Source organism: Akebia trifoliata, chromosome 3 (genome assembly GCF_017979445.1).
Source record: "Akebia trifoliata isolate Shusen 1 chromosome 3, ASM1797944v1, whole genome shotgun sequence".
Lineage (NCBI taxonomy): Eukaryota > Viridiplantae > Streptophyta > Magnoliopsida > Ranunculales > Lardizabalaceae > Akebia > Akebia trifoliata.
In genome coordinates, this window is record NC_141377.1 from 38,311,288 (window position 1) to 38,337,839 (window position 26,552).

The window sequence follows — 26,552 nt, forward strand, 5'->3', positions numbered from 1 at the left end:
CAAGTTAGTGGACTCCTCCCAGTCTCCCACCTCAATGGATTCCTATTGTTTGTCCCACAACCATGATTTAATATTCTAGCACATAGCACTCAATGGATTGGCCCTACATTGACAAATATATTCTTTTGTACAAAGATCCAATATTTTAGTATAGAACACACTAAAAGAATTCTTAGTAAACCATGGGTGGGAAAGGGGGACTCACAGTCACATGTGACGACCATTCGATCCTGTTTATATGCTCAAATGACTCAATAATCTAATTTGAAGACCACTTCTTGAGTGGACCATAAACAAAATGATGTTAATATAATGATCACTGTCCCCTCATGTCTAGGTACACGATGGAGGATGAAGATTATCTGATTAGTATTTTTTCAAGCAATGTATTTGAGACTTTAAACCATGGTCTTAGCTACAATGATAAAACTTGGACCAGTTGATACAGACCCGAATTGGATCAACCAATTGAAATCGGACTCAGGAAAATCCTGAATTGGATCCCAAATGGTTAGCGTAAACTTATCCATGTAGTTATGCACTCTTCGAATTGGAATTCATTATTTGAAAGATCCTAACTTTTGTGCTTTGATGGGTCGCCTAAGATCCTTTTGATGACCTTTGTTGTGTTGAAGGGATATCTATATGATCCAATTGATTGCGTAAGGCCCATGGTAGTGACAGAACCAGGGAAAGTATATAGGTGAGTACCAATCAGATCCAAACAACCAAAACCCGAGTAGGCTCAATGGAAAATTCAGACCGATAAGCGGTTAATGCCCGTAGGTTGTAAGTTTGATCTAATATGAGCATTAATTCCTCAGGAGTCACCCGCAAAGACACACCCACACTTACTTGGTACACGTGATATGCGGGCATTGCACATGCCCCAGGACTAATCCTTAGGCAATACCATGGTCTATGGACTGGGCAAAGCCCAAATATGGGCCCGATCTGTTGTCTACCGGGATATCCGGTTATAATAATAAAAAAATCCAAACTATGGGTGAAAAATTTTAATTCCTGAGGCCCATGTACACATAATTTAATTATAAATCATATAAAAATTTATATAATAAGGAACTTAAGATTGCCACTTCATGACTACAGTAAATAGAAGTCCAAGGACCAATTATGCAAACTCATGGGTTTGTGGCTTGGGATACCTTCTAGGTAGGACCTATGTTACTGGGTTTGTTAATATAGTACCAGACCGTGAACTGGTACAAATTGAACGGTTTGATTTGTCAAAAACAATGATTCTAACGAGCCCCATATTTCGATGAATTTTAGAGATGCCCAATATTAGAGATAACCCCTTTATGTAAGAAATCCCAAGATTTAGTCAATATTAAAGTCCTTCTTTTGTTTTTAAACTTATGATATGCCCTCTTGATCACTTTGAGTCTTCTTCTATGAGATTAACATAAATGACATAAATATCAACAACGAACTATCTTTATAAATTAGGTTTGTTTAAGAGCGACGAACCACGCGTGAACCCAAATTCAACCAACGAACCAAGTAACCTAAGGTGGGACGCGCAATTGGTTTGTGATCCAAAGATATCTTCTAGTGGGTCCCATTGATCTTCAACTTATGATCTTTTGGTTCAAGAGATCTTACTGGTTATATCCACCCAGAGAGCAACGATGGATGCTTAGAGACCTAGATATGTTCTCTATAAAGTAAATAAAAAGTTAAGGATTAGTATGAGATTAGAGTTAACAAGCACTACCAGCTTCTATTTCCAACTATGCAACCTTTTGATTCTTAAAATCCCAAAATAAAAAATAAAAAATCCAAAATCCACTCTCATTGAATCTTGTATAATCGTAGAATAATGCATCACACCCCATCACAATCTCCAAGGAATCAAATGCGTGCTTAAGAAATACAAAATTATACTAAGGTTTCATATCCATGTAAATTATAAATTTAACATGGGTTACGCCCACTAACTAAAGGAAATTACCTTAACTACCCTTAAGGATTTAAATGACCATTCAGAGTAATGTATGATTGTAGAAAAATAGTTTACTTGGGAAAATGAAATTCACAATTAGATTTTTTGTAGGGAAACTATTTTCCACAAAAGAAGATTTTCTAGTATCAGGGGCATCTAATCTGTGTAATTTGTGAGTATATTAAAGGACCAAGATTCGGTGACTCATGAAGAATGACTCTGGAAAAAAAAAATGATCGCAACCGTTTAAACACAAAATCTAATGGTTGAGATTTATCTTGTGATAAATATCTTTGAGATATATGTTATTGGGATACATATAGATATCACCATTGAATTTTGCATTTAAACCTGTCAGGATCACGTGTAGCCGATCTATCTAAATTTAGAAAGAGGGGCTCAATTGTCCTCTTTGAATCATTATCATAAGAGTTTTATGAGAATTGAGAACTGGAAACCTATACATAGGGTTGGTTCATGGAACAATAATTGTGACAAAATCTATGACAATGATTTTTTGTAAGCCACTTTTGATGGGATTATATTTTCAGAATGGGCTGATTTTTGGTGAGGATAATTGTTGAGGAAAAAAACACTTTATTGAGAAAATCAATTTCCTAAAGAAATGGTGTTAAAAAAATATAATATATAGTTGAGAAATGATGAATCAATTAATTGTCAAATATGATAAGTACATTATTACGTACCTTTCAATCTTAAATTTTATCGTCTTCATCAACCTTCAAATCTCAGGTTTTAGGGAGGTTGAAGAAGATGGATTTTGTGAAGAAACCCAAAAACATTATGAACTCGTCCAAATAATTGAATAATTGCTGAATCCGAATTTGGTAACGATGGGTAAGGGGAGTAGAGAGAAAAAAACATTAGAATTTTGCAGACAAGAAAAACATTTTCTCAAAAAGAAAAAAAAGTCCCCATCTTAAGTGAAAAATTGTTCTATATGGGGAAATATTAATTTTTCCATAAAATTGTGCAGTCTCACTAATCTTATAGATCCTAACCATTGCTTAAGTCACTAATTAAAGATTTTGGGTCTATAGGACTGCTCATTGAAATGAGCAGGAAAATGGTTGTTCATGAGAAATGTGATTTCCAAAGTATATATATATATATATAAGGGAGCGGTTCGGCAGCCCTAAAGTTTGCCAAACATCTTGCCAAACATTTTTTGTAAATCACTTTTGATGGGATTAGAAGTTTTGGAATAGGCTGATTTTTTGTAAGGATGATCTCTACGGTAAAGAGATCATCCTCACCAAAAATCAGCTCATTTTGAAACTTCTAACCCTAGTTTACAAGTTGAAGAATCGTGGACCATCCAATTTTTGTAAATCACTTTTGATGGGGTTAGAAGCTTTGGAATAGCTGATTTTTGGTGAGTATGATCTCCTCATCATAGAGATTATCCTCACAAAAAATCAACTCATTCCAAAGCTTCTAACCCATGTTTTGAAAAATGTTTGGCAAACTTTAGGGTTTCTGAACCGCCCCCTATATATATATATATATATATATATAGGGTTCTGTTCAACACCAAACATTTTGGCCAACATTTTAGCCAATCATTTTTGTCCTACATGGGTTAGAAGTTTTAGAATGGGCTGATTTTTGGTGAGGATGATCTCTACGATCCACAATTTTTCAACTTGTAAACATGGGGTTAGAAGTTTTGGAATGGGCTGATTTTTGGTGATGATGATCTCCTCACCGTAGAGATCATCCTCACCAAAAATTAGCCCATTCCAAAACTTCTAACCCATGTTTTGAAAAATGTTTTGCCAAAATGTTTGGTGTTGAACATTTCCTATATATATATATATTTGTCTTTTTCTTCCTCTTCACTGCTCCATGCTTTTATTGTTCGACCATGTGCTTTTCATGAAAGCCAGATAACTGTTCAAGATAAGGGGGAGGGGTTTTCCAAACTGTATAATTGAGCATTTTATCTCTGAAAACAAGTTTCCACTCAAAGCAATTTTCTCTCAAAAAGGAAAATTTTTCTTCCAAATATTCTTATTACACCCACTCCCAAAGCTCAAAACCAACTCTCTTCTTCATATTTTCCTAGGTGCAATCATAGAGTAGAGTTCATTTTCCCAAGGAATTTATATTTTCTTGAATGAATTACCCGCCTAATCTATCATGATTGAGTATAGAAGTCTAGATTTTTTTTTTGGCTTGGCATGGACATAGTTGTCCATGCATTTTAATATAAAAGAAAGATTGGGTTGGCGATTTTTGTTTAATTTTTAATAATTAACAAGAGGCCGGAGATTCATTCAAAAGTAAAAGCATCTTCCAACCAAAAGCAAAACAAAAATAAAATAAAAATAAATGCCATATATAACACACCACACACCTAAGGTCCATTCACCCACAACCCACTACTTTTTCTTTCACACTTTTCTCTTTTTTCATTCACACTTTTCTCTCTAGACCTCTAACAATGGTTTCTGTTCCAAAAATTTCTTCTCTTAACTGTGAATTACGAATCATAAGAGCAAAAAACCTCGAATTCTCATCAACTCGAAACCTCTTCGTTAGATTTTATCTTCAAACTGGCAACAAGAGGAGAATTCGGATTAATACCCGAGAAATATCATCGACCATTGACTCATATTGGAACGAATCCATATCGTTAGATTGTTTTGGAGCAGAAGAGGCCAAGGATAAGCTTAAGAATCAAAGTGTTGTCTTTGAGCTTCGATGGAGACATAAAACACCGATACTTGGAAGAATTGGAGGGTCTAAGCTCTTGGTTAGAGGTGAGATAGGGTGGAAAGATGTGTTAGACTCAGCTGAGTTATCAATAGAGAAATGGGTTTATGGAGTTACGACAAGTCGTCATGTTCGTGACGGTATCAAACCACCTGCACTACAAATTGGGATGAAGGTCTTAGTCCCACAAATGGTGGAGTCGAGGAAGACGAGGAGTGATGTTAGGTTGATGAAGTGGAACGAGTGTGGATGTAGACATGGTGGGTGTAATGGTTGTGATGAAGATATTTTTGCATTCGCTGCAGCTCTAGAGATGCTATAGGAGCTAGAGAGGAACATAACCCATCCGCTTAGGTTTAGGTTGATTTAATTTGGGCTCATCAGATTATTATTATTATTTTTTGCCGGAAATGTGTATGAATGATAAGGATCTATGCGAATTGTATATCGTTATTTGAGCTAATTTTTAAATTTTAAGAATTACAAAATGGTCATCAGATACATAGATTCGGCAAAAGTGCTCATAAAAATTCAGAATCTCATATGATAATACGAAATCCAATGATTGGGATAAAGAGAAATTTAATCGATTTTGAAATGTTGCCAAGATCACAATTTATCTACCCGTAGTGGTCCACCACACTAAGCTTCTGGGCTAAGCCTCTTTTAGTAATTCTCTATTTTCCCAGTCATTGCCGGACTCCCAATCACTATGTCTTTTAAGCACAAATGATCTTTGATGCTTCTCTTGATGTTCAATCGTAAGAATAAGGGACTAATCGATTTATACGAAAAATTGACTAATTAATTGATGACATGTCTAGTGATTGCAAAATATGGCAATATACTTACCTTTCTACACCCTAATGATTTTGTTTTCTTAAACATTCAAATCTCAAGAACAAGATGGGTTTTTTAAAAGGGGGTTGAATATGATGGTTCTTAGTAAGAAATCCCAAAATATCATTTTTCCGTAAATTTTATCAAATTCTTTAAAATAGTTTCTTGACTTTATCAAAATTAACTAAATTGAAGTTCACCTGAATAATTATAGAATCCAAACTTTGTTGCCGTGCTAGGAAAGTGCCAACTTGCTAAGTTGGTAAGAATTATAAGTATTGATACCATCACTTGGTTCAAGCCAACCTTCACCCACTAATTACTAAATAGTAAACACTTATCTCATCAGTACAAAACAAATATTCAACATCAACTAAGACATAGAGCCTTGCAAGGATAAACAAGGGTTTCAAACAAAGAAAAAGAAGAGGAAGAGGAGGGAGCAATATACTAGTGATGGCTCTTTTGCACTTATAACCAACATCTTCGGAGTTGAATAACTTTTTCACTTGAGTAGAAATCCAAAGAAGTGGAAACAAATTTCAATCATTAACATTATGATTGGATTGAGGGAAATGGAGAGAAGAGAAAAGAAAATAAATGAGTTTCTCTCAATTTTTCTTGTTTGGATTGTTAAGTGAGGAGAGAAGAGAAAATAATTGGAGAGAAGAAGATGTGAGTTTTCTTTCTCTCCAAAAGTGGAGAGAAGAAGAGAGAAATGGAGAGAAACCCTTTTAAAATATTTTATAATTCCAACTTTGTCCTTAGATCTCTTTTAAGATATTTTAAATTTTCAAAGTTGTCACAAGTTCTCTCCTGTCAATCCAAACATGATGGAGAGAAATTGAGTTTATCTTCTCTTATCCTCTTAATGAATTTTTCTTCTTTTCTCCACTTCTCTCGATCCAAACCTAGCCTAAAAGATAAAATGATCGATTTCTCTTTAAGTTGGTATGTACTAACTTATTTGCTTATAGAAAAAAAAAAAAAAGAAGGTCTAAGTTGGTTGAAGACTAAGTGTTGATGCCAATTGTATTGGTAACAATTCACAAGTAAAAGATGGATATTACTCTTCATTAGATTATCACATGATTCCATGATCTGTAAATTCTGTTTGATTTGGTATGTTGATTAACTCATGAGTATGCATGAAACTTAAAAAAATATCATTAATCTCTTAACATAAAATTTAATTAAATGATAAAATTGGAAGTTCACTGGAAGATTACAAAAATTATGTTTACACTCTAAAATGGTAGAATACAATTTTTTTCTTTTTTTTGTTAAAGAAGATTCAAGATTTGATTGGTTCAAAAACAAACTATTTGAGCTAACTTGGAGGTGTGCACGGCACCATAGATACTTTCACTTGTATCTTGAAGAAAAACATCTATGATGCCTTGCACACCTCCACATCATCTCAGAGTCTAGCATAGTATCTTGTATAGTCACTCCATCATTTTCCTATATTTTAAAAGAGTCGTGTTAAATTGACTCAAATATATTCAACTGACGTGGAGGTGTGCGTAGAACCATAGATGGTTTTTACTCTAATTTTGAAGAAAAACATCTTTGGTTTGTGCACACCTCCACGTTAGCTCAGAGTCTAGCATGGTATCTTGTACGATCACTCTTAGCATTTTCCTATATTTTAAAAGAGTTGTGTCAAACTGACTCAACACATACTCAATTGACGTGGAGGTGTGCATAGAACCATAAATGCATTTCACTCATATCTTCAAGAAAAATATTTATGGTTTCGTGCACACCTCCACGTCAACTCATAGTCTAACATAATATCTTACGTAATCACTCCAATTTTTTTTTCTATATTTTAAAAGAATCGTTCCAAACTAACTCAACTGACATGGAATTTGCACACACAAAGAATTTTTTCTTGTTTTTTTTTTAATGTATTACAAGAAAACAAAATGAATAATGATGAATGCATACGGTAAATCATACACGATCTGTATGTGGCTGATGTGACAAGGGCATAGAACCATAAATCTTTTTCCTTGTGTACCCTGAAGAAAAGATCTATGATTCTTTGTCCTTGCCATGTCAACCACGTACAGATAACGTATAATTTACTGCATGCATTCATCACGACTCGAACAAAATCTATGGCTCTACACACATTCCACGTCAGTTGAGTGTGAGTTTTTTTTTTTTTTTTTAAATCAGTTTAGTATTATTCTTTTTAAAAAAAATTTCATAAATGTAAATCAGTCCATTAATTTGATCGGGTTGAATTTGAAACATTGTAGACGATGCCGGTCAATCCTCATCACTCAATGGACACCTGCCGGTCACTTGTCTGCATTATTTTCAAAAGTAGAGAAAGAAGTGCAGATTTTAAATTTTAGTTGTGTAGACTGTGGATTATGGAATGGAGAACCATAGAGGAGAACCAAAATTTAATTCAAACATTTAATTCAAAATGAGGGTACGACGTTATCCTCTTGTTTTAAAGTTTAAACAAGTACTCGTAGTGGCTGTGGCGATCGAAAAGAAGAGAGAGGGAAAAAGTGAGGACAAAGACGTCATTTCCAGTGCTCAAGGTTTTTTGTGCTAGTGCGTGTAGAAAGAAAAACAGAGACTCACCCACAGTCACAGATCTCTCTCTCTCTGTGTCCAGTCTCCAAAGCACATTTGAGAGCATTTTCGAACGAAAATTAGGGGGGAAAAAATGGAGAGAACAACTCCAGTAAGGAAACCTCACACATCTACAGCAGATCTGCTCACATGGTCAGAAAATTCTCCTTCCGATTCATCTGCAACCAATTCACGTCCTACTGTCCGTACGCACCAGGTCCGTATGTCTTTTTCTGGTTAAAAATGGTGTTGTTTTTGAGTGTTTAGTACTTTTTCTTACTTCTTAGGGTTTCCTTTTTTGGAAAATTTCAGCCGTCCGATGGGATCAGTAAGGTAGTATTTGGAGGTCAGGTTACTGATGAAGAAGCTGAGAGCTTGTTAAAACGGTGAGATCTGATTGATTTTTTTAATCTTTTTTTTCTCCTCTTGTTCTGGGGTTTAATGGCAATAAATGCTCTTAGATTATAAGTTTGTTTTGTGATTCTATCTTCTTTTTGCTTGCATTGTTCACGTTTTTCTCATTTTTCTGAGTAATATTGTTTCTTGATTTGAATTAGATCTGATTTTTTTTGAAGATTAGATCTGATTTTTTAGCTGTAATTGAAATGGAAACGTGTAAATAGCCAGATCGGAGTGAACTTGATCATCAAGCATCAGCCTTGCTTCCGTTTTTTATTTTAAATTTAAATTTATGTTATTTTTCCAATTTTTATAGTGCTTTAGTGAGAGCTACGTACGGAATATAGTCTTCCGTGTCTTTCAGCACTGTAGCTTTTTGTCTCATTGAAATCTACAGAATAAACTGTGGAGAAATGCTATTCTTTTTTACTTTTAATTTCTTAAAATCATTTAAATCTTTAATTTGCATATAATAAGTCCAAAACCTTAGTATCTGTTTAAATCACAAATTTGTGCTCAGAAGCCAACATAAAAGTATCTTTTCTGTTTTTCCCCCCTTAAAGGGCTTAGATCCATGGATCAGTTGGTTGACCATATTGCAACTCAACTTTAAGGTTTTAGGTTCAATTTCAGCTTAGGCACACTAAAAAATGCTCTTAAAATCTTTTTTGTTTTTAGTTTTTTTTTTTGTGGGGGGGGGAGAAGGTAATCCAAAGAGTCCCTTAGCTTTGAAGTTGGATCCTAAATAGTTACCAAGGAAGCTCCAATTATGGTTTAGGTTGAGATTGCATCTAAACAAAAGGTCAGCTTGCATTCACAAGAGATGTTTTGTCAATTTTGGAAATCTTCTTATGTATTGATTTATTTGCATTCTGTTAACCAAATTCTTTCACCTCATAATTACGTAGCTTCTTATATTACTCATGTAATAAACTTACGTCAGAATTTTCAGTAATAAATTCATCTTATTGGAGGGAAGACATGTATCCATACCATATCAATATTTTCTAAGTTCTATTTTTCTTGCCATAATTTTTTTATTTTTTAATATGTTAAACTTCCCTTTTTATAGATTGGCATATGTTAAACTTACTTAAACTGCGATTGGCAATATCCACAAAACAACAACAAGAAGTAAATGCATTCTTATGAATCCATCATTTTTTCAAACATGTCTGATGAATCGATACTTTTTGTTATAATTCATCTTCTTTCTTGTTATACCTTATGGGTTTTCAGTTTTCCTTTTTTATTTTCCCCTTATTGTGGGTATCCCCACCCTTCAAGTGAGACTAATCCCACGGTCACATGCACCGCAGCCTCGGAAAGTCCTACGTGCAACTGGTTGAGTTGAGGGTCAACCGGACCTTGGAGGTTGGCCCCAAGGAACTCATAGCTTCGTGGGATTTCGAACACTTGACCTACCCTTCCTGAGGAGCTTATCAAGGCTCGGCTTGCCACTAGGCCAACTCCTTGGGTTTATGGGTTTTCAGCTTTCACCAAGTGTTGGTCGCAAGAAAAAATCATGTTGGCTAATTGCACTATTCACTTGGACCTTTGCTTTTTTTTTTTTTTCCATCTTGTGCTTAGGTAACTTTAGGAGGGTGAAGCAACCGTAACTTGCACTGGAATTTTTTTATTGATGTTAATTGCATCCAATGTTCTGACTAGTTATAATAATAGTGATCTGCAAAGTGGATTTGAATAGGATTAAAACTAATATTGTAATTATGACAGACAAGAACAGTGGGTATAACACTTGTTCTGCTCCTTATCTCCGATTTCAACTTTATAATGCAGAACCTATCTTGAGGTCCTCTATTATTTGGTTGCCTAATTTTCATAAGAAATAGGGATGAATCAGATCATATTTCAGGCACACGTCCAACATGTGCCAGGCTCAACGCTCCAGAATTGGATTTAACATGTGCCAGACTCATAAATAACACATTGAATTCGATAATATATTGTTAAAGAACCACTTCTGAACCTTTTTAGTGTCTAAAGGGGTAATAGGTTTATATGCTTATCTGGCATTCTTAAAGGCTTGATGAAATCTTATATATTGTACTTTCAGGAAACCATGTTCGGGGCCCAAATTGAAGGAGATCACTGGTAGTGGTATCTTTGCAGCCAATGGAGAAAATGGTGCAGAAGAAGCAGACAGTGCCAACCAAACTCCTAACAAAACAGGTTTACGTATTTACCAGGTATCTGTTTATTTCTTTGGGTTTTTAAGATTTATACAAGTAAGATTCTCACAAATTCATTGCGATGTAAATTCTGCTTATGTGAGCTACTGATAAGTGTTTTTGTGATTGGATGTCTCAGCATGTGGTTAATGGAATCAGCCAAATCTCATTCAGCGTTGAAGAGAGTGTTTCTCCCAAGAGGCCAACTTCTCTGCCTGAGGTAGCAAAGCAACGAGAGCTGAGTGGGACACTAGAAAGTGAGTCAGAAGCGAAGATGAAGAAGCAACTATCAGATGCCAAATGCAAAGAGCTTAGTGGACATGACATATTTGGTCCTCCTCCCGAGATTTCACCTCGGCCATTGGCTGCACGCTCCTTGGAATTAAGAGGAAGCATAGACATGGGGGAACCCATACCACGAAATGTACGCACGTCTGTCAAAGTCTCTAACGTGAGTGAGTTCATCATCATGTGGGAACTGGGATGAATTGTTTTTGACACTCTCTCCTGTCCAGTTCATACATCTCTCTTTTTATATAGTAATTATCTGTGTTGATATGCAAGGCAGGGATGATATGTTCCTTCATCCATTGGTATCTGAGGAATGATCCCAAAAATACCATACACACATTAACTTCACTTATAATTAATATTTCTTCATAACTTGGTAACCCCCAAAAATAAATAATTTTAGGGAGTAAACAACTTGGTTCCATGGTCTATAATCAATTTTCTCTTATGTTTATTAATTTGTATTATATTTTCTTACTGATATTCTACGTATCATTAACTGTAAGAATGTATTTTTAGATTACATTAATAAACACATCTTACTTACCCTAGCTAGTAAATATTACATGCTATGCATATCTTTATTTTTATTTTTGGTAGGCTACTATTCATGTTTTATTGTGCAACACTTAATTTCACCAAGTGAAGTTTCGAGAATACCAAGGACATTGTGGGCCAATATTGGAGATTATTGGACATATATACATAACCCTCTTACGTTACCACCAGGGGCTAGCTGAGACGGTAAGGGCGACTGGGTGTACTCCCCAAGTCACACCTTCAAATCTCTGTATGCCCCTCCACATAAAAGTGGCTATATTAACTGCCGTCATGTGCAGGGTAGTTGGTACGTGCGGCCCGCCAAAGTAAAAAATAAAAATAAATACAAGAAGTTTGTATAGGAAAATGTGATGTTTCCACAATAAAGTTATAATTTTGATGAATGAATTAGTGATATTCTCTTGATAAGTTATCATTCTAATATGTTATTTTCTCTAATTAGCCTTTCTAAACTTTAGTAGTCTTTGGTTTGTTTGTGTGCATACTTACTTCGCTTATGTGTTCTCTCTCCACTTTAGATGTAAGTCTTACTGAGCTTTTTCTTTCTTTCTTATCTTAAAGCCTGCGGGAGGTCAGAGTAATATCATATTTAGTGAGGAAACTCCAACCAAGACAGCAAAGAAAATACATAACCAGAAGTTTCAGGAGCTGACGGGCAATGGCATTTTCAAGGGAGATGTACCTCCAGGTTCAGCTGAGAAACCTCTCAGTATTGCAAAGCTGAGGGAGATGAACGGTAGCAACATCTTTGCCGACGGAAAGGCGGCATCCAGAGACTACTTTGGTGGTGTCCGTAAGCCGCCCGGTGGTGAGAGCAGCATTGCCTTGGTTTAATGCTCTTGTCTTAACTCTGTTACCTGACATTATTAACATATCTTCATGTCTTGCTTGTCTATTATTGCTATTTAGGAGAGATGCTTTTATATATATCTTAGGGTTCAAGTGTTCATCCAAACTAGTACAAACTGTTTGGTGGTTTGTTTCAGTAGTTTATGTTTCTTATGGTTTCTGAAACAATTTTTTTTCTCTTTCACTTGCTTGACTAGCAAAAAATTCTCGAGGCTTTCTAGTTCTAGATCTGTATGTTATAATTTTTACAGCACTATACTGAAAAAATGCAAAAGAGAACGGAAAAAAAAAAAAAAAAAAAAAAAAGAACTTATTAATAAAGCGTGCTTCGTGTACTATATGCTTCAAACAATTTAATGGGATATTAAGAACGACTTGATATGATGTAAAAATCTATAGGATTATTAAAAACAAAGGAGGTTGAGAAAGCCTCCATAGAAGCAAAAAAAGAGAGAACAAACTATAAAAGCCAAAACAAACAACCATTTGAATACGAAATCATCGAAAGAAACCCCCAAAAAATCTTTGCTCAACTTCGATCAAAGGTATAGCAGACCCAAAATCTCCAGATACTTCAACATACTTTCCTTGCCTTGGAACACCCTGTTACATCTCTCTCTCCAACGATCCTAAGCAATAGCCGAAGGAAGAATAGCCCAAAGATATATTTTTCTAAGGGAAAAGATATTTAAGGTCCATCATTCTAAGATTGAAAAGAAATTTTGAGGAAGAACCCAATCCACTTGAAAAAGGGAGAGAGAGACTGTCCAAATATCCCAAGAAAAAGAACAATGCGTTAAGGTGTAGAAATTATGCAAAATTAAATGGATTATTCGTGGTAAAGTCTTACAAATATCTTTTGACGTTAAATATCATCCCTTTGTTGCATCTACATTTAACTGATTCTCCCTGACAATTTTTTATTTTATTTTAAATACAAACCCTAGCACAGGAGTTTGAAGTGTGACAATATGGTTAAGTGGTTGAGATGGAGATTACATCCTCAATCTAGTTTTCTTTCCGAGTGGTGGTTGTTCCTGTCATTTTATGTCTTACAATGTAGTCCATTTGGGATCATCTCCTATACTCTTTCCACATCCAATGATTCTGTTGTAACCAATTAATATTAATAAGTTTTTAACAGGTCCTTCATTCTCAAGAAGAGATTGAGAAAGAAACCCTTTCTTATCACTTAGATCAACCCCACTTTATCATGAGCTGTTGTTTCTTGTGTTAAATGCAATGGAAAGATGTTTGGTATGATCTTCAACAATGGTATACTTCCCTTTTCTCATTTTCGCGTCTTGCAACTCAAGAAACAACTGCAGAATATGAAGAAAATGGCCTATTTTATACAAGATATTTTCCAATAGATTAAAATCTGGGCACATAAACATGTTGAATGTGCTGCCCCCATCAATGAAGATGACCTTATACTTCATATGTTGAATGCTCTCGGAGGAGAGTATTGATCATTTTGAACTTCTATTGGAACCAGTTTGCAATCTGAATCATTATCCTTAGAAGAGCTACATAGTCTATTAGCCTGTTAACCTTACCAGTCCAAAAAATAAGAACGAGGACGTTGATTTTGCCCATAAAATCCATGCAAGATTAGGGTTTAATAGAGCCTAGCCCGATGCAATTCCAGAACCTATGTCTGGATTTAAAAAAATCAAATTGCTAACGTGAAAATTTGAAGTTGCTAAAGCATTCAGTAACAATTTGGTTTTGGTGGTATGGGTAACCTTCTAAAATTAAGATGTTGAAGGAAGATTCTTAGTTTCTTTTCTTGGAGGTTGAAATTAATGGGAGGTGTTCAAAGTTATGTATGGTCCATCCAAGAATTGGCCCACAAATTGAATTGTCTTGAATCTTGATTGATAGTTAGTTGGTCCACATTAAGGTTGATGAATGCCGACATGAGAAATAATAATTTGGCATTATTATTTCGTCCTTTAATTTGGGAACTTTGGGAAGTGACCTGTAGTTTGCGAGGTAGTTCTCCAAAGAAGCTAAATATGAATTCAAAGTTGATTTGCAATGTGTCAAACCAACTGAGCTATGGGGTCTAAGCCTGCTAACTAAATATGTATTTATTGGGATACTCATAGATCCCAACCATTGAATTTCGTGTTTGCATGGTTGAGATCATGTATTTTTATATAAGTTTCCATGAATAGCCGGATCCCAACCCTGTACGTATTCATAGAAAACACATTTTAGGATTTATACATGAGATTTTCACTTTTTTGGAGAAGAAGAGAGATTGAGTGATTACAACCATGGTTTCATGATAATTGTGGAAGAATCTTACCATCATCCATGGATGTAAGCAATCTTGTCAAACCACGTAAATTCGATGTTATGTTAATTTTCCAAAAGAAAAATAATTTTCCTTTGATTTGTCTTTTATTTTGATTGTTATGATCGTTTTTCACACCCCACTTCTGTTTTTGCTTATTGTGGGTATCCTCATCCTTTGGGTGAGACTAATCCACCAGTTACACGCACCACCCTCTTAGAAAGTCGCGCAAATGGTTGAGTGGAGAATCAACCAGACCCTTGGGGTTGTTTTTCACACCTTTTTTTTCCACATTAATCAATAATCCATTAAACTATCATCTTCAGCACCTCTTCATTTCCTATCAATTACTGTATTTTCTTTCTTTTTTTTTCTTTTTTTTTTTCTAATTAGACACTATCTATTTCTTACTTTTTAAAGATTGGCCTAGAAAAAATTTCTTTGAGAAAACTTCATTCAATTAAAGATGTTTGAAGCATATTTTTTGGAAAATTTAAATGATCACGCGTTACACTTTGACTGGTTGAGTAGAAATGGAAACAAATTTATTCACAAAAATAAGGGTGTTATATATGGTTAAATTGCCTAAAAAGTATTAAGAAGATCTCTCTCTCTCTCTCTCTCTACATTTCTTGGGGTACAATCAAGAGACCAATGTAAACACATGTTTCTTTCCTTTCCTTTTATTTTATTTTTAAAACATGATATCCCTATTGGTAGAGGACTTGGATCCGTTCCATCAGGCAATCCCTAACCCAGGTTTCCTAGTCATACCCGACAAGACGAATCCATGATCACATGCATCGACCCACACAACACATGTGACATTTTAATCAAGAAATGGTCCTCAGTTTCGAACTCACAACTTAGAAGAACAAACTCTAATTGTTGGTCTTACCAATGAGGTACACCCCTGGTGGGTTATTTTTTCTATTTTAAGTATTAATGAGATTAAATAGTTGATAAAGATCATATCCAAAAATTTAAAAATGAGCTCTCACTGTTTACTTTCTGTATTCTAACAAATTTAGTCACCAATATAAATGGTCCAAATGACATGACTCTAACCATCTACTGAGTTTTAATTTTGGAAAAATTACTCATGTTATTAAGTACATAGTTGAGATTACAAAGATATATATTGCCAATGTCATTCTCTTTGTTGTCCCTTTTGACTGATATCATTGATGGTCGTGGATTTTTTAGCTATAAGATTTAATAATTGATGTCTTGATATCTATGTTTAGGAGACTTGATAACTCAGGGGTAGTCGATTCGATTTCGTTTCCGGATTTGTAGAACCAATCAAGCTTAGTTTGGTTCCAATTTTACCCTCAACCTGAAACAAACCGAACCGTGTGCACCCCTACCTTGTAGCATATATTGGTCAATTGTTATTGAAATTTTATTTTATTTTATTTCTTGTTAAACATCATATGAGAAATAATAGGGAGAATTGTTGTTAAGGTTGAATTCTTATGGGTTATCTTCCTTACACATTTCTTATTTTTCATGATGTTTTAGTGATGTGTTGGAAGATCTATAGGGTTTTAGCTAGATACCTACGTTACAGACCTCATATTCCTCTTTAACTTCCTCTATTCTTGCTTCTCTTCTCACATTGCACATATCTATATGTACCCCACTTGGATCTTCTTGATATTCTCATAGCTTTCCAACCATGAAAAATATGTCAGCTTAAAAATGCAATGCAAAGATTGTGTTTTACTGTTAAAATCTTCGAAATTTTTGTACTATAGAGATTCATATGATCTAGACTAGAAGGTGGATGTATCAAAAGGGCTTATCTATAATTTAAAATATTAATTAAATCATTTTTAATATTAACATTGTTATAATTTTGAAAACTAAACAACATGATATGGTCGTTGCAATTTTCTTAGGTTTTTATCAAAATAACCTCAATTATATTAAATTTAAATATAAAATGAAGGCATTTATGGTTATTCGAATTTTATTGTCGAACCACTTCTACTCCACCTTCTTTCATTAGAATAGTAAGGATAAGTAATCAATTGAGCTCTCATGTAATCTCTTTGTAAAATCTCTAATACGTTCTCCAAACTTGCCTCTCTAAATATCCTCAAATTGATATCAGCAACCATATACACACCTTAAAATAATATGAAATTTGGAAGAAAGAAATGAGAATTTTGTACTAAGGATCATCCCACGATCGACGTCAAAGATTTTAGGTAACACGTCTTCTACCAATGGATAATTAAAACTTGAGACGTGATAAATTGATGCGGTAAATAATACACGGTCAATACGTGCAAGGACGCAGAACCATAGATCTTTTTCTTGGGGATACACAAGGAAAAAAGATCTATGGTTCCCTGCCCTTGCCACGTCAATCATGTATTATTTACCATATTGATATATCATTAGTCTTGAAACTTATATCAATCTTAAATGATTCCCCGTAACATGGTAACAAAATATATGTGGTACTAGGGATCATCCCTCATTAGTGCATCACATCCATTTGTTCTCCTCCATGTATCATTAATCTTCCATGAGCATTTTTTTTTCCTAATGGAGTAATAAAATTTCTCTTACATCACAAGTTCCCAAATGGATACTACAAGATATTTCATATTTTCAAAGATAATCTCCATTTCATGTATTTGGAGACTCCTCCTTAATAGATTCTTGATATGCTATGAGTTGGATAAGATTTTAAGAGAATTTTAGAATAATTTCAGGATAACTTTTAATTTTATTATCTTTCCTCTTTTCCTTTTTTACGAATATATCTTTCCAACTCTATTGTCTTTCCTCTTATATCCCTATTTATAAGAATGTCTCTCCAACTTTACTATCTTTTCTCTATTACTCTTTTTCAATAATATCTTTTTTTTATAAATCAGCAAGCTTGCTATTAATGAGTTTAGTAACTCAGTGTTGGTGAGATTTGAACCCAGGTCTCTAGTGTTATCAACCAAAGACTTTACCAACAAAGCTAGTTGACACTTGCCCTTTTTCAATAATATTCTTTCAGCTTTTTTTGCATTTCATCTTCTACCCATTTAATTCCAAAGAGAAGGACAAACTCTAGTTTGTTAATACTTTATAAAATATATATTTAATTTAATTAAAATAAAATAAATGAAGTTATAATTTTATATGGTATAAAAGAAATCCATAAAACATCCCAATTTATTCATAATCCAAAAAGGACTAAGTTTCTATGCTTAAAAAAAAAGAGTTTGGTAATATAACATTCTTTTTTCAGATGTTCTTTGTACGTATATTCCCATCACATAATCATAGATCCTTTACTTCAGTATACACAAAAAAATATTTATGGTTCTGTAAATGCTAGGGCATAGGAAGCATATGAAAAAAGAATTTTAAGTTATCATTAGTATAAATAATAAAAAAAATTCAAGATTTGATATTAATTAAAATTGTAAAAATTCTTAGTTATAAAATGAAAATACTCATCTCAAACAAGGTTTGAAGCTCTCTATTAAACAAAAGTTTGAGACAAGAAGATAGTCCCTAGGAAATCCATCATTTTCCTCCCATCACAAAATTATCCCACCTTATAAAAGCTGAGTTTATAGAGGAAAAAAAAAAAAAAGGAAAAAAAAGGTGAGGAAAAGCTGATCTCTCCACTCTAGATTTGACAGGTCATATAATCAAAGTCGTTCATTTCCATAGAGAGCACAAAGAAATGGCATATGGGATGTCTCAATTGATAGGATTCGGATACGGATACAATCAGGTAGATCCAAGACCAATCCAACTGTAGGCCAGTATCCAAACCGATTTTGAATCCCATAAGATCTTTTTAATACTTTTAGTTGGACTTGAAACCCAATTGATAGAATGAATGGATCGGGCCAACCCACGATGATAAAGTTTATCGGGTTTGAATTTTTCCTAGATCTAAACAAAATATCAAAGGCCGTTTCGGTAATTTCACAAAATTCAACTTTCTATTATCTTTGAATATCTCCCGCTTACGTGGTGGATATATAATCGTCGGATTCGGAGAAAATCAAGTTAACAGATATAACAAGTTTGTTAATGAAAGCGACTACTAGATGGCTTTTTGTTAGAGATATTAGTAACAAAAAAATCATAAAAAATTGTTGATTAAAAAAACACTTTCCTTTAATTAAAAAAATAAATAATATAATAAAGAAAGAATATATAAAAAAAAAAGGCCTTATATGTTCTTTTTGAGTCATAGAAAGTAGTGTGTTTCGTCTCTCTGTGAGTGTGTGTGCTTCTCTCTCGTTTTAATGGCGTGAGCCTATACATTATAACCGTATAAAGTGGAAACCCATTTCTTCTCCTTTCTTCATCTTTGCATGTTTCACCAACTCTTCTCAAAATCCAAACTCAAATGAGATTGAGATTCAGATGCAATGAAATGAAATGCAATTGAATTTCCTTTCTCACCACCACCTTATTTCAACAATCATCGTCACCACAAATGCCTAGAAAAACTGGTAATCTTTTCTGGGTATTTTGTTTTTAGTCTATCTGAATTGATATTTAATGTGGGTTTTGTGATTTTGAGATTGATTTTTTATTTCTCTCTGTTTCTTTTATTATTCTCTGTTTGAAGTTTGAACAAGTTGAGAAAAAAAATTTATTAAAAAAATGGGAAAGATGAAGGGCGATAAAGAGTTTGAAATGTTGTTGGATGAGATCCCTCATGTAACATCTCCCAATCTTCCTCACTTCCTTCAACGACAACAACAAAAACAACAATTTAATAATAATAATCATGATGTTCATGGTAATGGTCATGGTTCTATTCTCATACCAAGAATTCTTGGCATGTATGATGATGATGACCCCTCATACCATCATCCCTATATGCGTGTCTCCCCTGTTAGTGGATTCAATCTGCAGTCCGAAGGCTCTTCCCCGAACTCCTTTTCAGGTTTCGAGAAGACAGATTCGTATTACCCACATAGAAACAATACCCATTACTCGAATGGACTGTGGTTCGAGTCGAAATCTCCCAATTCTCCAATGAGGAAGAATTCCATCAATAACTTGACCGATGAACTGGGCTTGTCACAAAATTTAGGTGGAATCCATATTAGAGATGACCAAAAGGATTTTCCTATGATTGGCCGATTGGGCTCAAATGGGTTTCGATTTAGTGATCGCTCTTCGGCCATCCCTAACCATGGCAATGTTGCAAAGAATGGTCACTTTGATGATTACAGGAAAAGTTATTCTCATTATGGAGGGCTTCCGAATTCTTCTCCTGTGGGTCTGATGGGCTCCGATGAGGAAAGAAGATCGTTATTGTCGGGATTGAAGCAGAAATATCAATTGGGTAATTTATTTGGGTCGAATAATATCTCACCTGGTCAATTGAATCCCCTGTTTTATCATCCGGGCGCGGACCCAATGAGTTCTCCATGGCAGCAAACGATGGAGCATTCAAGTAATGTGAACTTAAGTAATTTGCAGCCCCAAGATGCCACTTTTGGTGGAAATTGTTGGAGCAATGGACTTCGATTCCCCTACACCATCTCTTCTGCAACTAATAAGCCTTCCATAGGTGATCCTATGTTGTACTCCCAGCAAAATTGGATAGAATCTAGGGGAGGGAGAGGTGTCGTAAATTCACTAGGTTCTCCGTACTTGACACAACCAAAGGTTCCAATATGTAATGGATGGGCGAACAGTTGGAGCCCTCAATCTCTTCCCCCTATGAGAACTGTGCAAGATCTTGAAGCTTTTAGTTGCGAGGATAGCGTAATCATTCAAGGAAAAAATTTGAATTATGTGGTCAACAATAGATGTGATCACTCAAAGGAATACAAAAATGGTTCTCGCAACGTGACTGGTATTGCTCACCCTGTAGGAATTCATTCTGCTGATTGTGAAAGTAGCCCTTTGCTTTTGCCAATGAAATATAATTCTTTGTTGGAAGTTCAAGGTTATATTTACTTCATAGCGAAGGATCAGCATGGTTGTCGGTACTTGCAACGAAAGTTTGATGAGGGGAACCCAGAAGACGTGCAAATGATATTCAACGAAATCATTCATCATGTTGTTGAGCTTATGATGAACCCTTTTGGCAATTATCTTATGCAGAAGTTGTTGGATGTGTGCACCGAAGAACAGAGAATGCAGATTCTTCTTATGGTAACGAGTGAACGTGACGGGCTTGTCAAAATATCTTTAAACACACATGGGTAAATCCAATAAATGCTGTTTATCATTTTTTCTCTCTAATTGTATACCGGTTTTCATTCTTTATTGCTTCTGAGATCCTTTAACATACTTCTTTGTGTATCAGCACGCGTGTAGTACAGAAATTAATTGAGACTGTCAAGACCCAACAGCAGATTTCACTTGTTATCTCAGCACTTAAACCCAGATTCCTTGATCTCACCAAGGACCCGAATGGTAATCATGTGATACAACGTTGCTTGATACGCCTTAGCAATGAAGATAACAAGGTATCGATCTTTCTCTTTATTAAGCTTAACAGAGCTTCATTAGTTCATACCAAGTGCTAGGTGTTGTCCAGTTTGTTCTTATATGCTAAGTATGAATAGATTGTTCCATGAGGATTCTTCTTACTCAATTGTTTCCAATTTTTCTGTGTAAGAATTTATTTAATATGTTTCATGCATGGATGTATGCATTACATGTTCTGACCAATATCTTGAAGGAATTGACATGTCCCCGTCCCACATTGAATCCTATAACCCATTTTATAATGTCTAAAAAATAATTCATTAAAGTTCCTGGATTTATCTTCATTTCTTCATTTTAATTACCTTAAAAAACTGTTGAATAATTGTTTACTCACTAGATTGAATCCATCTTGTGTTCAGTTTTCTTTGAATATGACACTCCATGTCACATATCGGTTTTTGTTTTGTTGTGCAACATGATCCATCACAGGTAAAGTATTGACAATGAATTTGTACTCTATATCATATTCTTTTACTGGGTCGAAAATTCGAGAGTTTGAAATATACCTCAACATAAAAAATTATTACCTTTTTTGTAATAAAAAAAATTGTGATGTACAGGAAGCACTTATAGATTCTTGGTATATAACCCTGTTGTTTTTAATCTTTTACGCTGCCATAATGTTCCCTAATGCCTATTTCTGTATCTATAAATTTCAGCACACAAAACTATGGGAGAAACTTGATTCTCTATTTTACTCACTTGTATTTTTACAAGTTGCCAATGTAATAGGGACATGCAAGAGATATGTAACAGATATAATATAGTAAATATCACCTTTATTACTTTGGTTATGCTGAAACATTATTACAACTCAATAATTTTAAATCTGTACCAGAATTTTCATTAATGATTGAAAGTTTTCACATTATGGTGCCATGAGAATTGTAATTAAAGTCAGATAATTGATGGAGGTTTGTAAGTATTTGTGCTTATAAGACCATGAGTGGGAGAATTAATGGTGAAGTGGCTCCAACCATTGCCTAAACAATGTGGAATGGCTTTTGCCTCTGTTTATGCCAAATTGAGGATGAGGAAAATGGTGTTGGAGTTGAAGGCATTGACGTCAAGGCCTAGGAGAGGAGAGCTAGAGATCTTCTCAAAAGGGTGAGAGATGTTTGTTTATCCCTTACCAATTAAGAGTATGGAAAAAATTTATACGTGTTGTAGTTTGGATTCGATATTAGAAAAAATATTTTTACAAAATGTGTAACGGAAAAAAAAAAGTGATATGTGATTTTTTTGGGCTCTGAGATTTGGAATCATGATATTTGTTAGAGATCCCACTTGCTTGAGCATTTGTGAGTTTCCAGGGCTTGGGATGTATATCGGCTAGGATGTAATTTGTCCCATCCTGATTATAGAGTTTTTGGGTAGCAAGCTTTTGTTTAGGAGGCGAGTATGTGAGATTCTCACGTACGACATGTACAATGGGGGATTACATGCTTTTTAAAACCCCACAATCTATACAGGTGCAGTGAGAGCTAGATTGATGGTTCTACATTTAGATGCATACCATTTGGACTTAAAAGAACATTATAGGGCACAATAACACTGGATATGCTACATAGATAGAACTTAATGTTGGGCATTAAAACATTTATGTATATAGAATGAGCATCGTCTTGATTCGGAATATTTCGTTGGAAATAATTGGGACTAGGAAAGAGAATAAGAAACACATGGTTACAATGTTATGCCTTGGAATGAAAGATAATTGCAAATCCTCTTTATCTCATTTGAGAGAACACCTAAGTAAACACTGCAGGTGATATATTTAAGTTGAGTCGATTGGTTTGGCAATAACATGCATAAGAACAAAGTGCCAGACTACTAGTTAAAATAAAATACTAAGAAATACCCATAACCAAACATTAACTTTATTTTGCTTATATTATATATAAGGAAGCAGTGACTTTGGAGGATATTGCACGTGCAGCTTGAGTTGGATGGATGAGTTGGAGACGTGCATCTAAAGTGATATTTAGAGATACGTAGTCAGACTTAAGGAAAAAAAAAAAAAAAAGAAACAACAACCATGAACCATCTGAGCCTTGAATCTCATATTGAGCCACTAAACATTTGATAATTCATATTCATCCAATTTTTTTTTTTCCCTTTTGTGAATTATACCAAATCCTTATCTCAAGTTCTTGTGGGAGTGTTTAATTCATCTCTCTTAGCTCTCTCAAACTTAAAAGCCTTGTAAACAGAGTTATGTTTCCTAAACCATAGAAAATGATTATAAGTATAGTACTTTTTCAAACAAAAGTTTTATAATGCATGATATAACATGAAGGGCTTGTTCATTCCTTGGAAGAAATTCAGTTGTCGGTGAGTGCTTTTCAACAGGAGAATAAGATAATTTAGATAAGAGTTACTTTCTCATTTCTCATTTACAATATCGCATTGTTGGTAGAGGGAGACTGCGTGAAGGAAATACTGTGATAATTACAAGTAAAAAATGGTGGACAAAGTGACAAGCATTAAAGCTGATTTGTTTTTTAGCCTGTAAGTCATCTAGAATTCAGAGGTTTTTTTTTTAATACATGGCCTTAAGGTGGGAGTTTGTAATGTATGAGGAGGGATGAACATGTTTGGTTGATTGACTGGTTTGGATTGTTATGCCCATCTGTGGGTGTAGTGAGTGTGTGGCTAAATTTTTATTTGGCTTTATTTTCTTTTTAGCTTTTGAGTAGACTGTCCTGACTTCTTTGGATAGCTTCGTTACTTTCTCTCATTATGTTTTACCTTAGAGGCTTAGGCTAATCTGTGGGTAATGAATCACACCAAGTAATACATGTCAGTGTTGGTTTCATCAGTATACTAAAATTTATTGCCGAAGTATTGTTATCTTCCTTAGCATCTTTTGACATCTTTGATTAGGTTTTCTTTTTATGACATTAATTATGCTAAATAATGTGTAAGATTACATTCAAGATGACTCTTATATTGGAATACATAATTTTTATAAGAGGTATAGAATACCCAAATCACACTCAAAAGTTCACAAAAACAGAACATGTATGATTTTGGATAGCAAGCATGACAGGGTTTCTTATCAGTGTTTAGAAATTGCGATCTACTTATTTTCTTGTTGAATTTTTCTTTTTCCTTTTTTGAACATGCTTTCATTTACTGGGGCAGATATCTAACACAGTTTGCAATTTTTTTCTTAAATTATTATTTTTGGCAGTTCATTTTCAGTGCTGCTGCAAAGTTTTGTGTTGATATTGCAACTCATCGACATGGGTGTTGTGTTTTGCAAAAATGCATCACTCATTCAACTGGGAAACATCGAGAAATCTTGATTGCAGAAATTTCCGCGAATGGACTTCACCTAGCTCAAGATTCTTTTGGGTAATTATTTTACAAACAATTAATTTGAACCACCATTGACTTGTCTACTGAAACACAAATTTATGAAATTTGTTGATAATCCTCACCAAGAATTTCTTTTGGTGAAGGTTAATTTTTTATAAAACCGAAAGCATTCTTATATTCTATCAATTAATTGTAGCTTATCTATCCTAAAAAAAAAACAAATAAATTAATGTTGGTATCTTCCCTAGATGAATCTTTGTAATTAGTTTATGGTAATAGCAAGTCTTTCAATGCAAGTTTTGGTGGGAGGCTACTGCAAATTTCCGTAGAAGTATTGTTAGAACTCAAGTTTTAAAATCTCATCTTGAGGGGCAATGTTCAGCAGAAATACTGAGACTTTTTTGACCGAAACATTCTAATATTTAACAAACATTAAATGTTTCGTTCAGGTCTCAGCCGAAACTGGAATTTTTAACCGAAACATTCTGAAAGGGAAAAAAACTTTGAACGATGTCAGTATTGACTTTACCCATTGTATCCGATATGTTGGTGAATGAATTGTCTTAGTGGTGCATTGGCTGCATTAGAAAAGAAATTCTTAAACTATCAGCTATCTATTGCCAAATATATGATGTGTTCACCCTGTAATAACTGCTTGAGTTGCTAGGCAGTTGGCTTTATAACCAAGAACATTTTTTTAATGTCCCAGGAAGATGTTCTTTTTTCACAATTTTCTTCGTAAATTCACTTTAAGGAGTAACAGTTGGGCCCTTCCACTCTTTGAACTCATATTCTCATCTCTCAGATTCTGAATTATATTGTTATGTTCTTTTTTCCAAATTTTTTGGGAGTTGAACCCGACCTTAAGTTGCATTGCAATATGTCCACCAACCGAGGTATGGGTTCAATCCCACTAACAATATTTAAAGGTTGGGTTATGATGTTTCTTGCGGATTTTGAATATTTTTCTTGCTTATTCCAGGAATTACGTGATTCAATATATATTAGAGCTAAAAATCCCGTCAGCCACCACAACCCTGATTTCTCAATTTGAAGGGAATTACGAACACCTCTCGTCACAGAAATGCAGTAGCAATGTGGCTGAAAAATGTCTCAGGATATTTGGAGAAGAGGCGCGATCAAGGATCATTCGTGAACTACTCTCATCTTCTCACTTTGAACAGCTACTGCAAGACCCATTTGCAAACTACGTCATTAAAGCTGCTTTAGAGGTTTCCAAGGTTAGAGCACCAACCCTCTTCAATACAGACAAACTTTTTTATTCTACAGAATTTGTTTTAATTGTTTCATTTTAAAACCAGGGTCCTGTCCATGCTTCAATAGTTGAAGCCATTCGCCCCCATGCATCAGTGCTACGAACTAGCCCATATAGCAAGAGAATCTACTCGCTAGTCTTTTCAAAGAAGTGATGATGTATATTGCCTTTCAATGGTAATATGTGATGTTGTTGTTCTCCATGATTACTACCCTTTTTGTCTACTAGCTAGCTATCTATCTATCTATCTATCTATGATTACTGGATTTAAAACTTCTAATTGTAAGAGTTAGGTACTGATTTCTTGAATAACTTTGGACTTAGCTACTTGGGTTGCATTGATATTGCATCCTCGAATTCTATAGAGTGTAAAAATAAGGAATTTTGCTTCTGTTGCTTTAATTGTGGATATGGAAAACTACTTGGTTTTGCTTTGATGTATCATCCTTGAAATTAAAATTCACTTTTATTTATTTATTATTTATATAATAAGAGAAATAATACACACATCAAACATTGATGTAATGAAACCCTAAGTACAACAAACCATACTTTCATCTCCATCTCCTTAGGGGGAAGACACACCACCATATTCTTCACCCCCTTCAATCTCTGGGTCTGGGAATAGTGCCATGATATTGTTCCATTGGTTCTGTACCACAGGAAAATACCACAAAGGCTTCCCCCAAGGGTACGCCATGTCATCAAATCCTAATTTCCACC

The 26,552-nt window shown here is 34.5% G+C and overlaps 3 protein-coding genes across 5 annotated transcripts; all 3 read left to right on the forward strand.

Annotated features, from left to right (window-relative positions):
* Positions 1-4,382: 4,382 nt before the first annotated feature.
* Positions 4,383-5,158, forward strand: LOC147406793 (uncharacterized). The gene has a single exon (XM_086432797.1). The coding sequence runs from the start codon at positions 4,434-4,436 to the stop codon at positions 5,025-5,027; it is 594 nt and encodes a 197-aa protein (XP_086288923.1). The 5' UTR covers positions 4,383-4,433; the 3' UTR covers positions 5,028-5,158.
* A 2,849-nt stretch (positions 5,159-8,007) lies between these two features.
* LOC147406794 (uncharacterized) lies at positions 8,008-12,619 on the forward strand. 2 transcript variants are annotated; one of them, XM_086435009.1, is made up of 5 exons: positions 8,008-8,360; positions 8,456-8,529; positions 10,620-10,752; positions 10,874-11,158; positions 12,148-12,619. In XM_086435009.1, the coding sequence occupies exons 1-5, from the start codon at positions 8,238-8,240 to the stop codon at positions 12,418-12,420; spliced, it is 888 nt and encodes a 295-aa protein (XP_086291135.1). In that variant the 5' UTR covers positions 8,008-8,237; the 3' UTR covers positions 12,421-12,619. The 2 variants fall into 2 exon arrangements, with proteins under 2 accessions (XP_086291135.1, XP_086291134.1); XM_086435008.1 differs by having other exon boundaries at positions 8,016-8,360; positions 10,874-11,185.
* Positions 12,620-18,964: 6,345 nt separating this feature from the next.
* On the forward strand, positions 18,965-26,264 carry LOC147406795 (putative pumilio homolog 7, chloroplastic). Of its 2 annotated transcripts, XM_086435011.1 has the most exons (6): positions 18,965-19,227; positions 19,347-20,940; positions 21,045-21,207; positions 24,426-24,589; positions 25,536-25,794; positions 25,876-26,264. In XM_086435011.1, exons 2-6 carry the CDS (start codon positions 19,382-19,384, stop codon positions 25,981-25,983), a joined length of 2,253 nt encoding a protein of 750 aa, XP_086291137.1. In that variant the 5' UTR covers positions 18,965-19,227; positions 19,347-19,381; the 3' UTR covers positions 25,984-26,264. The 2 variants fall into 2 exon arrangements, with proteins under 2 accessions (XP_086291137.1, XP_086291136.1); XM_086435010.1 differs by having other exon boundaries at positions 18,965-20,940.
* The last annotated feature ends 288 nt before the right edge of the window (positions 26,265-26,552 follow it).

What these genes read in the sequence shown, in the direction of transcription:
- LOC147406793 (XM_086432797.1), top strand. Translation starts at nt 4,434, where the DNA reads ATGGTTTCTGTTCCAAAAATTTCTTCTCTTAACTGTGAATTACGAATC.
- LOC147406794 (XM_086435008.1), top strand. Translation starts at nt 8,238, where the DNA reads ATGGAGAGAACAACTCCAGTAAGGAAACCTCACACATCTACAGCAGAT. An exon ending in GCTGAGAGCTTGTTAAAACG is followed by an intron (nt 8,530 to 10,619) that starts GTGAGATCTGAT and finishes TTGTACTTTCAG; the next exon opens with GAAACCATGTTCGGGGCCCA. An exon ending in CAGGTTTACGTATTTACCAG is followed by an intron (nt 10,753 to 10,873) that starts GTATCTGTTTAT and finishes TGGATGTCTCAG; the next exon opens with CATGTGGTTAATGGAATCAG.
- LOC147406795 (XM_086435010.1), top strand. Translation starts at nt 19,382, where the DNA reads ATGGGAAAGATGAAGGGCGATAAAGAGTTTGAAATGTTGTTGGATGAG. An exon ending in TTAGCAATGAAGATAACAAG is followed by an intron (nt 21,208 to 24,425) that starts GTATCGATCTTT and finishes TATTTTTGGCAG; the next exon opens with TTCATTTTCAGTGCTGCTGC. An exon ending in CTAGCTCAAGATTCTTTTGG is followed by an intron (nt 24,590 to 25,535) that starts GTAATTATTTTA and finishes TGCTTATTCCAG; the next exon opens with GAATTACGTGATTCAATATA.